The sequence below is a fragment of the Rhincodon typus genome, chromosome 12 (assembly GCF_021869965.1).
Source record: "Rhincodon typus isolate 14 chromosome 12, sRhiTyp1.1, whole genome shotgun sequence".
Classification (NCBI taxonomy): domain Eukaryota; kingdom Metazoa; phylum Chordata; class Chondrichthyes; order Orectolobiformes; family Rhincodontidae; genus Rhincodon; species Rhincodon typus.
In genome coordinates this window covers 47317377-47329928 of record NC_063343.1, presented here as the reverse complement: position 1 = coordinate 47329928, position 12552 = coordinate 47317377, and the positions used below count along the sequence as shown (strand labels likewise).

The 12552-nt window shown below is 41.8% G+C and overlaps 1 protein-coding gene across 1 annotated transcript in view; it reads left to right on the top strand.

Annotated features, from left to right (window-relative positions):
- LOC125484556 overlaps positions 1 to 12552 on the top strand; it is a 71284-nt gene that overhangs the window by 54861 nt on the left and 3871 nt on the right. Inside the window, exons 14-15 of the mRNA XM_048603835.1 lie at positions 7902 to 7973; positions 9199 to 9325. Coding sequence (XP_048459792.1) covers positions 7902 to 7973; positions 9199 to 9325 — 199 coding nt within the window. The remainder of the gene's footprint in view (positions 1 to 7901; positions 7974 to 9198; positions 9326 to 12552) is intronic.

The window sequence follows — 12552 nt, the reverse complement described above, 5'->3', positions numbered from 1 at the left end:
CAGGAGCCAATCACTTAGTTGTTAGGTTGATAACCTTTTGATATTCACAACTGGTCACAACACGATGAACCAATCCACAACCTGTTACTGGGTGATTCTCATTTTGTACACATTGCCTGGTGCTGTCCCATCTACAATGGTCTCCGCTTCTGCTTGAACAAAGCAGTATAAACATATCTTAGAATGAATTTCAGTAACATTCTAAAAGTACAGGAATACTTCTGCAATCCTTGATTTCAGTCATTTTCCCATTTTCAGTCCAATATCAAAAATACAAAAATGAGATACTGTCTTGATCTTAAGTAGAAACAATGGTTGCATATAGTGACATTTTCTCTTTAGTTGTCAACATTAGACACTAATAAGCTCTGTAGAATATTTTTAAAAACGGAATTCTTCTAATGTTTCGCAAACTTCTACATTATCACTGGTAATGTTTTTATAATCAATCAAGTAATTAGTCAGGTACTTTTGTCTACAGCAAATATTGCTTTGAGCAAAACTTTAAACTTGTACAGCTTAGCATAGAGGATTATTTCTGGATGTTTCTTCAGTGTTTTATTGAACATTGGTTATTATGGCAGATGACCAAAAGCTTTGTCGAAACTCTATGCTTGAAGGAGTCTCTCAAAGGAATAAACAAGTGGGAAGGTTCAGGGAGGGAATGCCTTGCTTCACAGGGCCTTGGCAGTTGAAAGCAAGGCTGCTAATTGCATGATTTTAAAATTGGACAGCAAAAAAGGTCAGCACTGGAAGAATGCAGATGCCTTAGAGTTACATGACTGAAGGAGATTAGAGGTGGGAAGTACTGAGGCTATGGAACAATTTGCAAGCCAGGCTGAGAACTTTTAAGACTGGCTGCTGGATGAGCCATACTTCCATGTAGGTGAGCAAGTCCAGGGTGGGTGATCAGTCATTGTGCAAATTAGAATATTGGCACCATCGTTTTGGATAATGTCAAGTTTATGGAAAGTTGTTGACCACTGATCTGCTTTAACTGTTCAGAGTTGGGGGGGTGCGAAATAGGAAGGACAAAAAATGCCGATAACAAGGAGATGGAGCAATTGGATTCCAACTACATGCTGCTTAAGCTCCCTAACTAGAGAAACAAAGTACTGCTGATTATTTTCACCAGTTTCTTGTTGTGAAATAGCGGTTTCATTTCCAGCACAGTATCATGTCAAATAGCCTTTTTTAAACAAAAATAAGATTTATTGGAGAAACTCAGCAGGCATGTCAGTATACGTGGAGAGAAAGCAGAGTTAACATTTAAATCCAGTGATCCCTCGGGCCACTGCTGAGTTTATCCATCAATTTGTTTTTGTTTCAGATCTTCACCTGAGATTATTTGGATTGGCCTTTTTTGAGCTATCTTAATTAATGGAAAGTGAAAGTATTGTTCAGTTAGGAAACTACTGTTAATCTCTTGTTCATTTTCAATGAGCATAAGTGCTACTTGATTGAGAGCCAGAGAATTGTCCTTTTAAGGGAAGGACAAACGATCAATGTAGGCAATTTATTTGAAAAAAAATTGAAAGATTTCAGTGATTTGTCATGTTGCAGGTCATATAACTGTTCATTGTGGATTTCTGTGATTTCTTGAATTGATTTTTGAAAATTTTCTGGAGCTCATTAATGTACTCGCTCTGTAATTGGTAATTGTATACTGAAATCATTGTCAAAGAATTTTAGAAGTCACCCAGTTAATTCTTTAGCCACTTGTCTAGTGCACAGTAGCTTAGAGTCTGCTTGGTTTTTTTTTCTCTTTTTGGTGCAAATCCACCAATATTGTTATAATTAGCAAAAAGATTTGAAGAGAATCAAGTACAAATTGCATTCTGTTGAAATTGAGTTTGTGACCTTTTTATGGTATTTTTAAGATTGGCACACGAGGAAGGCCCTGCATACAAAACTGGTCACCCCTGTAGTGGAATTGATCATGATTGGGAGTTTGTCGAATTGCACTTTTGTTTTGTAGGTCATTTAAGGAAGTTCCAAATATCAAACTTGAAATTTGGCTATAAGGACAGTAGCTACATTGTCATACAGCACGGAAACAGACCCTCACGTCCAAGCAGTCTATGCCAATCCTACGTGCCTGCCTCTGGCTCATATCCCTGCAAACCTTTCCTAATCATGTACTTATCCAAATGTCTTTTAAATGTTGTAGTTGTGCTGACATCCACCACTTCCTCAGCAAGTTCATTACACACACAAACTATGCTCTGTGTAAAAGAAAAAAGTGCCCCTTGTGTTTTTTAAATGCCTCCCCCCTCCCCCCCCACCTTTTTAAAAATGTGACCCCTAGTCTTAAAAACCCCCATCCTAGGGAAAAGACACCATCAACCCTGTGTATATCCCTCATGATTTTATAAAATTCTGTAAAGTCACCTCAACCTCCTATGCTGTAGTGAAAAAAAAAGTCCCAGCCTAACCAGGAACAAAAACAGAAGTTGCTGGAAAAGCTCTGCAGGTCTGGCAGCATCTGTGAAGAAAAAAAAAGTTAACATTTCAGGTCCGGTGATCCTTCCTCACAACTGATAGTAGCTGGGAAACATTGGTTTATATGCAGACAATAGGAAAGGGGTGGGGTAGGGAGTAAATGATCGGATAGAGCCCAAAGAGAGAGAAGAGCAGCTGAATAGACAAAGGAGTTGATAATGATCTGGCTAGGAGGGTGAATAGCTGTTAATTGGGACTGTTAGTGACTAACATAGTCAGTGTGTAATGGCAGGCTTTGTGATAACATGGCCTGGTGTGTGGGGTAGGGGGCTAGGGCATGGAGAGTTTAGGCCTTAAAATTATTGAACTCGATATTGAGTCCGGAGGGTTGCAGGGTCCCCAGGCGGAAAATGAGGTGATGTTCTTCCAGCTTGCTGTGAGCTTCGCTGGAACACTACAGCAAGCCTGAGACAGAGATTTTGGCCAGGGAACAGGGTGTTAAAGTGGCAGGCAACTGGAAACTTCAGGGTCTTTTTTGCAAGCAGAGCATTCTGTGAAGCGGTCACCCAGTCTACACTTCGTTTCCCCAATGTAGAGGAAACCGCATTGTCAGCAGTGAATACAGCAGACTAGATTCTGGGAAGTGGAGGTGAAGTGTTGCTTCACCTGGAAGGTATGTTTGGGCTCTTGGATGGTGGGGAGGGAGGAGGTAAATGGGCAGGTGTTGTGCCTTCACTGGTGGTAGTGGAAGGTCTGTGGGGGAGGTAGTTGGGGGTAAAAGAAGAGTGGACCAGGGTACCCTGCAGGGAGTGATCCTTGTGGAAGGCGGACAAGGGAGGGAAGGGGAATATGTGATTGGTGGCATTTCACTGGAAGTGGTGGAAATGGTGTCTGATGATCTTCTGGATGTGGATGCTGGTGGGGTAGTAGTTAAGGATAAAGGGAACCCTATCGCTGCTGCAGGATGGAAGAGAAAGGGTGAGGGCGGAAGTGCGAGAGATGGGTCGGTCCCCAGTCGAGGGCCCTGTCAACAATGGTGCTGGGAATCCTCGATTCTGACCCATTCCTTTGTACTCAAACCTTTATAACTCAAACCTTCCATACCAGGCAACATCTTGGTAAACCTCTTCTGAACCCTCGCCAGCTTAAAAATATAATATCGTAAATATTTTTTGAAAATTACTGAAGCCCATTACTGTACCTTGGTCTCTAAATTGGTAATTAGTTGTATATTCAATTCACTTTAAATAATTCACCATGAGAGGATTATCAGCGTTTTTAAAACACTTTTTTTCATTCCAGCAATACTGAGCAGTCAAACTTTGAAGTTAGTACTCTTAAAGTATCTCAATACATACTTTTTACGGTGATCCATGGCTGATTTTGCATTTGTCGTTATTGCATTTGAGCAGAAGGGGAGGAAAGAATGACTTTAAAGATGTAATTGTAGCAATAATTGCTAATGCGTCCTAAATGAAAATTCTCTCTTCCTATATTTCTGTTGCTGTAGTCCAGATATTAATGTTTACTGCACCACTCTTCCATTATAAGTCTGCTAAAGGCAGGCTGTTGGACTCCAGTCACCATCACTTATTGATAACCTCCTCACTGATTATACAACTTGAGGTCTTCTTAGGTCACTCTGATCCAGACCTCATTATGTCCGTATTTTGCTCAAGAACATAAGTACTAAACTCTAGAGGTGAAGTGAAAGTGACTGCCTTTGCCTTGAAGGTAATGTTTGGCCACAAGCAGCATCTGAGAACATTCAACAATGAAATCAATGGGAATCCTGAAAACGTCTCACTGTTGGATGATGTACTTAGTACAAAGGAATATAATTGTGGTTATTGGAGTAGTTATTCTTAGTCCATCTGTTAGAAAATCAGAAGTGGCAATGTTCAATTGAAACCTGAGTATTTACAGATTCTCTCAATGAAAAAGTCTGTGTCTGAATGTAGCACAACCTGGACAACATTCAGGCTTTTGTTAATTGGCAAGTAACATTTGCATGAGGTGAAGGTCTATTAATGGTAATCATTAACAAAGAATGTAATCATTTTTACTGATTATTCAGTGGCATTACTGTTATTGAGTTCTCCCACCATTAACAACCTTGTACTGGACTAGCTATATGAACACTGGCTCCAAGAGTAGGCCAGTGGCTCGCTAATCTTTGATTTGTGATTACTTAAAGATTTTTGACATCTAGAAGGTGATAGAATACGTTTGCCTGGATGATTGACGCTCTGACAACACTCCAGGACATCCAGGATAAAGCAGCCCACTTGTTTGGCACCCCACCACTCGCAATGCATATTTACCTCTTTATCATCAGCAAGTTTAGCTACCATACATCAGATCCCTTCATCCAAATCATTGAAATAGATTTTCTCCCCCTTGGTACAGGAATTCCCCACCTACGTCCGTGACACCACCCATGCCCTCCACCTCCTCCAAAACTTCCAATTCCCTGGTCCCCAGCACCTCATCTTTACCATGGACGTCCAGTCCCTGAACACTTGCATTCCCCATGCAGATGGCCTAAAGGCCCTCAGCTTCTTCCTGTCCCGCAGGCCCGACCAGTCCCCCTCCACTGACACCCTCATCCCGCTTAGCCAAACTCGTCCTCACCCTTAACAACTTCTCCTTCAATTCCTCCCACTTCCTACAGACAAAGGGGGTAACCATGGGTACCCGCATGGGCCCAAGCTATGCCTGCCTCTTTGTAGGATACGTGGAACAATCCCTCTTCCAAAGCTTCACTGGCCCTATCCCCCACCTCTTCCTCCGTTACATTGATGACTGTATCGGCGCCGCCTCGTGCTCCCACGAGGAGCTCGAACAGTTCATCCACTTCACCAACATCTTCCACCCCAATCTTAAGTTCACTGGACCATCTCTGATACCTCTCTCTCCTTCCTGGACCTCTCTATCTCCATTTCTGGCATCCACCTGGAAACTGATATCCATTTCAAGCCTACCGATTCCCATAGCTACCTAGAAAACACCTCCTCTCACCCACCTTCCACCTTCCTGCAAAAACGCCATCCCCTATTCCCAATTCCTTTGCCTCTGCCGCATCTGCTCCTGAGATGAGGCATTCCACTCCCGGACATCCCAGACGTCCTCGTTTTTCAAGGACCGCAACTTCCCCTCCACAGTGGTCGAAAATGCCCTCGACCATGTCTCTCGCATTTCCCGCAACTCAGCCCTCACACCCCCTCCCTGCAATAACAACGAAAACAGAATCCCCCTCATTCTCACGTACCACCCCACCAACCTCCGGATCCAACGCATCATCCTCCGACTCTTCCGCCATCTGCAATCTGACCTCACTACCAAAGACATTTTTCCCTCCCCACCCTCATCTGCTTTACGGAGGGACCACTCTCCGTGACTACCTTGTCCGCTCCACACTCCCCTCCAGCCCCACCACCCCCGGCACTTTTCCCTGCAACCGCAGGAAGTGCTGCACCTGCCCCTACACCTCCCCCCTCACCCCCATCCCAGGCCCCAAGAAGACTTTCCACATCAAGCAGATGTTCACCTTCACATCTGCTAATGTGGTATACTGTATCTGCTGTTGCCGTTGTGACCTCCTCTACATCGGGGAAACCAAGCGGAGGCTTGGGGACCACTTTGCGGAACACCTACTCTTGGTTCACAACAAACAACTACACCTCCCAGTTGCGAACCATTTCAACTCCCCCTCCCAATCCTTGGATGACATGTCCATCCTGGGCCTCCTGCATTGCCACAATGATGCCACCCGAAAGCTGCAGGAACAGCATCTCCTATTTCGCTTGGGAACCCTGCAGCCCAAGCGTATCAATGTGGACTTCACAAGCTTCAAAATCTCCCCTCCCCCGACCGCATCCCAAAACCAGCTCAGCTCGTCCCCGCCTCCTTAACCATTCCTCCCACCTCAAGCCCCAACCCTCATCTCCTACCCACTAACCTCATCCCGCCTCCTTGACCTGTCCGTCCTTCCTGGACCGACCTATCCCCTCCCTAACTCCCCACCTACATTCACCTTTACTGGCTCCAACCCCACCTCTTTGACCTGCCTGTCTCCTCTCCACCTATCTGCTCCTTTATCCATCTTCTCTCCGCCTCCCCCTCTCTCCCTATGTATTTCAGAATCCCCTTCCCCTCCCCCATTTCTGAAGAATGGTCTCAACCCGAAATGTCAGCTTTCCTGCTCCTCTGCTGCTTGGCCTGCTGTGTTCATCCAGCTCTACACCTTGTTATCTCAACTCCTTTCCAACTTTGTTACCGTGCCTGCTGGGTCTGACTTGTTGGAACTGGGGTAGTGATAGTACTGAGAGTATTAACTACATCTGACTATTGCTTGACTGATCTGTGAGGCAGGGCTCCAAATTTTGGTGCTAGCCCCAAGATTATAGTTTAAGAGGATCTTGCAGTTTCAAAAGGATTGGGTTAGCCATTTTTGTTTCCGTTACCTAGGCTGATAACAGGTGGTGCATCCAGTTTTATTCCTTTTTGTTGAGATAGTTTGGCAGTCTGGTACAACTGAGTGACTTGCTCGGCCATTTCAGAGAGCAGGTAAGAGTCAGTTGCTTAGCTATGGATCTTGAGTCACACGTAGGTCAGACCAAATAAGTGCAGGCTAGAAATGACAGTTGCCTTCCCCGAAGGATAAGACTGATCTAGATGGGTTTTTATGACTATTGACCGTAGTTTTATGGCCATCATGAGACTTCAAATTCCAGATTTTATTGTATTCAAATTGCCAGCTGCTATGTTGGAATTCAAACCTGGGTCCATGGAATATTACTGTGTCTCTGGATTATTTGTCCAGCAACAATACACCTACGTCATTGCTTCTTCCACTGAATGCTGTCCTGTAACCTCTTGTAATTGTAGCTTTCCTTATTCCCTTTTTACCTTTTCAACATACAAACCATTAGTGGTAAGTTATTTTGTTGTCTATATTGAAGACAGATATCTGTTGAATGCATCTGTCATTTCCTTATTTTTCCATTATTAAATCCACAAATGCTGTATTTCGAGGACCAAGATTCATTGCTAGTTACTCTTTTTAGAAAGAAAATACATGTCAGCTCTTAAAACTATCTTTTTATATTTCTCATTCTCTTTCATACTTTAATATCTTTGTTCTCTATTGCTGTTTTTAAAACTGTTAAATCTTCTAACTTACACTATGCAGAATTGTTCTTGTTTAAAGAACAATCCTTATCTTCCGTAGTCACAGAAGATGTATCCTTCTAGATGGTTCTTTTTCATTGGAATGTATCTTTGCTGAGTGTTATGAAATATTTTACTGTCTATTTTAAAAATTAGGTTTGCATGAAAGATTATTTTTATAATTGTGATGGATCATGAATAGATTGTCTGTCTGTTTGTATTAGTGGAGCAGTTGAAAGAACATGGACAAACCCTATTCAATAGCCAGTGGTTTTCTTCCACAACAGGTTGTAGAAAACAACAAAAAGATTAAGCCAAAACAGACAAGCGCACCAGTAGAGACGTTTAACCAATCAACAGTAAGTTTACAGTTCTGTAGCATTTACGCTACCATATGCAATTTGTTCAAAAAATATAAAAATGCAAGCCTAATATTTCAATAAAAGCAAAATACTTTGGATGCTGGAAATCTGAAATTTAAAAAAAAAAGTGCTGGAGAATCTTAGCAACTCTGGCAGTATGAGTCCTCCATGACTCTCCTACAGAACTTAAGTTCAACAGACCTGCTCAGTTTCTATAGCATACTGTGTCTGACCCAAATAGTCATCTTAGATTCAGAGATCTATAGCACAGAAAGAGGCCCTTTTGCCCAAGGCGACAATTGAGGAAATTCTTTGGGAGGAGAAATGTGGATGAATGTACCTGGAGGAGGTATTTTCTCTTTTCACCTGACGTGAATCATATTACTCCTTGCCTTTCTGTACAATTAGAAAATTGCTGCAAGAATTTAAACTAATTGAAATATTTACACTTAGGAAAAGTTGATTTTTGTTTATAAAGTTTGTAGATTATATTTATAGTAAACACTTTTGAAATGTAGAAATGACTGAAACTATCTAAAAGGTAAGTCAGTGGCTGAAAAGAGAAAATAACAGCATTTTGGGTATAGGTTATGCTACACAGTTTAACAGTGGTATATTAACCTGTTATATTTCAGTGCTAAGTAACCACCTACTTCAAACATTAGTGGTGCTCTTAATTGTATAAATCCTTACTTCATATTTGTGTACTTTAACTCTTGTGCACAAAACATCTGTATTTGAGGGAAAAGAAGTCATATTTATGCCTCAAATGGAACCGTGAAGTCCTATAAATAATATAAAGTTCCTTTTAATTAAAAAAAAACTATCTCTCATGAGTTGTACATGATTGCATGGAAGCCGGGGCAGGGTGGGGAAGAATGATCTTTTTATATTAAGGAGTTACTCAGTTTGAAAGTTATTTCCAATTTATTCAGCATACAATTTTGTTTTTTGTTCAAAGTTTTTCATACCATGAAAGGTATAAGTCCACTGAAGGCAAAAGATGAGAAAAAATACTACAATTCATTTCAACCAAAGCAAGAAATTTTTTAGTTGATACAGTGTATTGCGCAGTTCCATAGTCAGCCAATTTCATACAGAACTGAAGTTCTTGTAACAAATGACATAACCTCAATCATCAGCATAACTACTTTGAGAAAACTGCTTTTGGAATTTGAAAGAGACTTGGGAAAATCTTTTTCATTCTTTTTATTCTTGCTAGAGATTGAAACAACAAGATGAAGTACCAATTTGTAGCATCGTCCTTGCTCCAGTGTGCTACCAACCATCTAATGGTTTGCAGAGTGAACGTGTGAAACATTGGACGACTTTAGAAAATGCACCTCTAGGCAAGTGTCTGAAATGTCTAGCTTTGCTATGCCTATTTGTCTGGCTTGTTTGTATCCTTACTATAAATCAATCTAATGGAATTCTTAAAAAGTTTAAAGCCAATTATTTCAACTCAACACTTCAAACATTTTCAGTTCATGAGCATCATAAGTCAAAATGCATGGTAAGCCTTTCCATTTGGGTGTCCAGTTGAAAAATAAAATTAACTGGTAGTAACCTCACAGTTAATGCTATGACAAGCCGATGGTATATATTGATCAAGTCCACTGTTCTGGTTATGTTTCCACTATTGGCGAATGATTCAGATGAGTTAACCTATGACTTTGGTGCAGAATTCTAAATGCAGCAACATTTTGATACTTGTTAAAATTTTGGATTTTTTATGTTATCTTAATCGAGATTATTTTGGCATTAGTAACTTGGGTTACTCCTTTATGGCTCCCAACTCCTGCACGTGTTTTTTTAAAAATAGAGTCAGAGATGTACAACACGGAAACGGACCGTTCAATCCAATTTGTCTATGCTGACCTAAATTAATCTAGTCCCATTTGCCAGCATTTGCTCCCTTTCCTTCTAAACCCTCTAAGCAAGTATTAGGTAATTTCTAAAACAAATGGTAGTGGACTTACCTGCTGAAGAGTTTACAACAGTGGTTGAAAACAAAATGGCATAACTTTACATGTTTCCTTACATTCAATGAGATCTAAACTTTGTTTAAGTAATGAGCAGTCATTAAACCATATACTACCAGAAGCCTGCAAAACCTTTGTAGCCAAGTTAGTTTATTTAATTGAACAGTGCTTTGCGTATTGTTTCCAGTTACTATTTAGCAAACACTTTTTTTGTTTTAGTTGAATCAAAACTTCCACTTTGAAAATCTGTTCGTCTGTAGAAACAGACCAAAGTATATAACAAGAGTTTTATTAAGAGCCTGATGTTGATTTGTTTATGCTTAGAATTTGAAAAATTGCATTAGAAACCTGCTCCTTTAACCAAGGAGAAAGCAGTTCCTATCTATTGGATCCAACGGCTATGACTTCCTCTCATGAAGTGGTGGACAGGAAGGACAAGAGAAGGCCAATATATCTGATAAACAAGTGTGGATAGTTTGTCAGTTTGAAAGTGTCCTTTGATTAGCACTAAGTTTTGCAAGATTGAGGGATTCTGTTAGGGCAGGGTTGATCTCATGGACGGCACTTCTGATTCTCACTCCTGCACCAAGAATTCTCTTCCCCCTCGCTGCCCCTCCTCCCCAACACCTTTCCACCTCCATAACATCACCCAACCACCACCCCCACCCCCGCCCTGCCTGCTGCGGGCGTGTGTGCGCACACATGCGCACACACACCAGTACTTGTCTGTCTTGTCATTGATCCTCCATCTCTGGGTGTGGGCAAAGCTAAGCTGTGGCTGGAAACTTTAGGTGGGCAGGTGGTCTTCCTACTCCATATTTGTAATTCCTGCTGGCATCCAATTAGCTGCCTGATTAACGTTCGAATGATTGGCCTTTTTTGATAAAGGTTGGCCATTGTTTTCTTCCCCACTTTGTAATTTCAGCACCTATCATTAAAAGAAATAGCTTTCTAATTGTTAATCTTGTTGATTGAAAGTCATTGTTTAGGATATTACAATATTATAATTGCTCTTGAGCTCGCAAAATAGTATAACTATTAAACTTGGTAGTTAGGGGGTGCAAGTGGAAGATTACAGTTGAGATTTGACAGATTTTTGAACAAGTAATTTGTATCTGACCTCATGATTTGAAGACAGAAAATACATCCCAAGGATAATAGAAAGTCAATGGGAAAAACAGAGACTAACTTGAAACAATCACAATTACTCGAGGAACGAGTACTCTGAAAGCTAAAAAGACTTGAGGATGACAAGTCCTCTGGACCTCATGGCCTACATCCTTGAGTTTTAAAAGAAGTGACAGCAAAGATGGTGATGCATTGGTGGTAATCTTCCAAGATTTCCTAGATTCTCGAAAGGTCCTGGTAGAATAGAAACCCAAAGTAAGTAATACTCCTATTAAAGAAAGTGAAACAGAAAGCAAGCAGTCTATAGGCAAGTTAGACTGACATCTATATTGGAAAACGTCAGAATCCATTGTTAAGGAAGGAGTAGGAAAAAAATCATTTATACAATCTAGCAGTGAGTATGTGAAATGGAATAGTGTTTGACAAATTGATCCAAGTTCATTTGAGGATGTAACAAGCAGACCAGATAAAAGACAATGGCATTTGTGGCTACCCCATTAATTGCCAAAAGGCATTGTTTGGGTGCCAGAAAAGAATGTTACACAAGGTGATAGCAAATTGTAAAGAAAAATATGACAGACTGGAAACTGAATTAAGTAACCCGAGTTTTTGCAGCATATTTATTGTAATTTTGTGAGCATATGCAAAGGTAAAGAATTAGCATCTATAGAAAATTGGCTAACTAGCATGAAATAGAGGCGATAGATGATCATTTTCAGCTTAGCACCCCATTAGTTAGTTTGCCACTGGGATCAATACTGGGACAACAAGGTGCGGAGCTGGATGAACACAGCAGGCCAAGCAGCATCATAGGAGCAGAAAGGCTGACGTTTCGGGCCTAGACCCAGGAGAGAGGGGGAGGCGGATAGAAGATGGATAGAGGAGAAGATAGGTGGAGAGGAAACAGACAGGTCAAAGAGGCGGGGATGGAGCCAGTAAAGGTGAGTGTAGGTGAGGAGTTAGGGAGGGGAAAGGACAGGTCAAGGGGGCGGGATGAGGTTAGTAGGTAGGAGGAGGGGGTAGGTGGGAGGAAGAACAGGTTAGGGAGGCGGGGACGAGCTGGGCTGGTTTTGGGATGCGGTAGGGGGAGGGGAGATTTTGAAGCTTGTGAAATCCACATAGATACCATTGGGCTGCAGGGTTCCCAAGCGGAATATGAGTTGCTGTTCCTGCAACCTTCGGGTGGCATCGTTGTGGCACAGCAGGAGGCCCAGGATGGACATGTCGTCTGAGGAATGGGAGGTGGAGTTGAAATGGTTTGCGACTGGGAGGTGCAGTTGTTTATTGCGAACCGAGCGTAGGTGTTCTGCAAAGCGGCCCCCAAGCCTCCGCTTGGTTTCCCCGATGTAGAGGAGGCCACAACGGAAACAGCGGATGCAGTATACCACATTGGCGGATGTGCAGGTGAACATCTGCTTGATGTGGAAAGTCTTCTTGGGGCCTGGGATGGGGGTGAGGGAGGAGGT